Genomic DNA, 3,353 nt, shown 5'->3' on the forward strand with positions numbered 1-3,353 from the left:
TAGTGAATAATGAATAATTATATTGAATGTAGACAAGAGAAAAAGACGAGAGTGTCGCAGCCAACATGCGTCAATATGGAATGAGTTCCTATTATCTCGATGTCGTGGTGTCAGATTTTTCGTATCCACTGTGGCGAGCAGACTTACGAATAGATGCTATTGTAACGGATCGTGAGTATAAATGTTGCATAAAATTTTCAAATATATATTATGGAAAGCCTTTAAAATTGACGAGTAAAGCAAATTACAATTTTATGATAAGAATTTAATGTTAGAAAAGAAACTCTTTTGCAGCACCTTATGGTATAAGGGAAGCCACAGAGCGTATAGGTACTATGAAAATAAATCCAGTGATAGAGGAACATCAAGCAACTTCTCACATTCCTTCAAAAATTGTTTACGGCTTGAATCAAATATATAAAGACTTGTTGTGTTTCTCTGCGAAACATTTGAGACTTCAGGGCAGACTGGTCTGTTGGTATCCATTGTTTAGGTATACATAATATTTATTTAACATTTATATATGTAAAGAAATATCGCAACACAAAAAATTATTGAGTACCTACTAATTATCGACCGATTACTAGACAAATATTGTAAATTTTTTATTTAGGGACCAGTACGTGGAAGATCAATTACCAGCGCATTCTTGTTTAGAGCTGATAGCCAATTCTGAGCAAGTATTGAGCAACTACACCAGTAGAAGATTATTAACTTACAAGAAAGTTAAAGAGCCGGAAGTACGTATGCGTGAACTATAACATTTTATTAATTCTTAGTTTTCACATCTAGAAAATTTCAGATAAAATGTAAACACGTACTAGAATTCTTTATATAATATAGAAGCAATTCCTTCTTTTCTAAATTAAAGCCGAGGTTTATTCTCATTTTCTATGATCTTACATTTCGCTGGTATGTTATTAAACTATATAGAATATTTAATTTTTGGTGGCAGGCAACTGACGAGAGCGTTATCATGAATTTAGTTGATTTCCGTGAGAAGTATTTTGCACTACGCGAGGAAACGAGGAAGGAAAAACGAACGAGGAAAGCCGCAGAAAGAGCAAAGAGACGAGAGGAGTGGGAACGAAGCAACAAGGAAGTTACCGAAAGATGACTGTAGAACAGTTTTATACAGTATTATATAAAGGAGCAGTCTTTTAATTTTATATATCTTACTCTCATTACGAGAAGATATATAAATTATTCAAAATTATTTGTCAAAGTATGACTGTCTGCTTTTGCAACTCTTGTTTATTATGTACAGAATAGTAAAAGTTGAAAGGAAAACAATGTCGACTATCGCAACGATTTAGAAATAAATATTTTTTGCACACATGATATATCCTATCCATCAACACCGTTTTTTATTGTATTAATAAATGTAAGATATAACCGATACCTAATTACCAATGAAATAACGATGATACTGAATGAGTTATTACAGAGTCGAAAGAGTGACGACAATTACAAAATCAATGATCATAACATTTACTTAATAACATATACGGTAAGGTACGGAAATACGAATACGTATATTCAGAAGGTAATTACGTATGGTGCACATAAAACTCGACAATGGTACTAATAGATTAATTAACTAATATATCAACACATACAATTGTATATGGATATTGACAAAATTACCTGGAACAAGACAAAATTAACTGCAGCGTAATGTACGTACGTTATATATAAATGAATATTAAAATAAGAAAAAATACCGTCCGAAATGTATTCTGATCAGATTTTGTTACGTTTTTTTTTAACTACACAGAGTTAAAAAACGCATCTAAAGTTTTTCAGGTTCGGTAGATTCTTTGGAAATTGATATTGCAATATCTTTAAACATATATCACTTACATATATCTCGCAAAATTGAAATAAATATAAGAATCGTTAAATATCATAATACCTAAGCTTCAAGTTGCAATTGTCCTAGTAAACGTTCTACATTTTTAATGTCTTCATTTAGAACTTTACTTTCATATTGTTTCTCAATTTGTTTACTAGCCCACTCACTCAGTTTCATCGCTTCCTTCTTCTTGGTTGAAGGACATTTAGGTGATGTTGCAATATTATTTGTCGTCTGAAAGTAGATAGACATTTGCAAAAATATAAAATAAAAACTTTTCGTAATTGCTATGTAGGATTATAATGCGACAACGAAACTTACTAATAACAAGCCATATAGAGCTCTGATATTATTTGGATTTAATTTTGCAGCTTGGCAGAAATATGCTTTTGCTAGTTCCATGTTTTCAAATCCGCCCTATATAATAAAGCATAATTTATATAAACTTCTTTTTATATTGATCTTACATTAACAAAGTGTCTAAAAATGTCTAAGGTATATATTATTAATTCAGTAAGCAATTTTTGCTAATCTAAGTAAATATGATTATTATTATCATAAAAAAATGTCATAAAATCCTAGATATATGCATTACCTGAGAATATTTTATTTCCGCGTATCTTTGGTAAATTAAATGACTGTGTGGATTATGTAATATAAGTTCTTCCATGCAATAAGCTGCTTTGGAATATTCCTGTTCTTGTAAATATAGGTCACACAGCTCGTGCCATGCTTCTTGATCGCTCATGAATCTAAATGATTTCATAGCATAATGTTACACACAATTTTACATATAAATAAATTACATATAAGCATTGAAATACAAAATACATATCACCCACCTTTTCAAATACTCTGTAAGCTCCTTAATTGCTTCTGGTATACGTCCCCGAGCCTTCAAAATAGCGACACGACGTTTTCTTGGCGCGGCATTGGTCTCATCTCTCTTTATGATGGAATCCAAAACTTCCATCGCTTCATCATACCTGGAAAAAATATCGATAGAGAATATCAGAACAAATATTACTACATATTTGCACATGCATAATGACACATTATAAAATTACATTTCTAACGCTTCCAAATGCATGGCGTGATACTTGTGAACGCGTAAACTGCCAGGAAAGGCGCGCATTAAAATTTTGATGCAATATTCGGCTAACGGTAATCGATAACAATCCAATGCGGCGACACACACTTGTTCCAGAACCAGATACTCTGAATAATGAAAGATAAAATATTATATAAGTACAATATACAACTTTTGACAGGTTTAAGAATAGATATATATTAATCGATAATACTTTCGTTGCCCAAACGATCGATCTTTCCCATCAGTGTATTTTCCCAAAAGTCTACTACATCTTTACTTCGTCGCTCAGAATCTTCTCTCCAAGTTCTCAGCAAATCCCGTACTTCTGTATAACAAAATCATAAAGAAAATTATCATCACAATTCTAATGCAATTAATTCTAAAAAATATACCATTGATTGTAAA

At 31.5% G+C, this 3,353-nt stretch overlaps 2 protein-coding genes across 3 annotated transcripts; one reads left to right on the plus strand and one right to left on the minus strand.

The window, feature by feature from the left end:
* Window positions 1-35: 35 nt before the first annotated feature.
* LOC112465425 (tRNA (guanine(10)-N2)-methyltransferase homolog) lies at window positions 36-1,341 on the plus strand (the record flags this gene model as incomplete). The annotated part of the gene is made up of 4 exons (XM_025032959.1): window positions 36-171; window positions 295-493; window positions 614-740; window positions 956-1,341. Coding segments are annotated over 4 exons (624 nt in total), but the record flags the coding sequence as incomplete, so codon positions are not given.
* A 2-nt stretch (window positions 1,342-1,343) lies between these two features.
* Window positions 1,344-3,297, minus strand: LOC112465427 (ER membrane protein complex subunit 2-A-like). Of its 2 annotated transcripts, XM_025032961.1 has the most exons (7): window positions 3,160-3,297; window positions 2,923-3,073; window positions 2,698-2,841; window positions 2,451-2,607; window positions 2,177-2,272; window positions 1,916-2,089; window positions 1,344-1,647 (listed from the first exon to the last, which is right to left on the minus strand). In XM_025032961.1, the coding sequence occupies exons 1-6, from the start codon at window positions 3,188-3,190 to the stop codon at window positions 1,916-1,918; spliced, it is 753 nt and encodes a 250-aa protein (XP_024888729.1). In that variant the 5' UTR covers window positions 3,191-3,297; the 3' UTR covers window positions 1,344-1,647. The 2 variants fall into 2 exon arrangements, with proteins under 2 accessions (XP_024888729.1, XP_024888728.1); XM_025032960.1 differs by having other exon boundaries at window positions 1,344-2,089.
* Window positions 3,298-3,353: the final 56 nt, after the last annotated feature.

The sequence above is a fragment of the Temnothorax curvispinosus genome, unplaced genomic scaffold, assembly GCF_003070985.1.
Source record: "Temnothorax curvispinosus isolate PA1 unplaced genomic scaffold, ASM307098v1 QBEX01015193.1, whole genome shotgun sequence".
Taxonomy (NCBI): Eukaryota; Metazoa; Arthropoda; class Insecta; order Hymenoptera; family Formicidae; genus Temnothorax; species Temnothorax curvispinosus.

Excerpts from the sequence above, each read along its gene's own strand:
- LOC112465427 (XM_025032961.1), bottom strand. The coding sequence starts at position 3,190 with ATGGGAAAGATCGATCGTTTGGGCAACGAAA. Across the intron at positions 2,273-2,450 it reads CGGAAATAAAATATTCTCAG|GGCGGATTTGAAAACATGGA; the intron begins GTAATGCATATA and ends TTTATTATATAG. Across the intron at positions 2,090-2,176 it reads CTCTATATGGCTTGTTATTA|ACGACAAATAATATTGCAAC; the intron begins GTAAGTTTCGTT and ends ATCTACTTTCAG.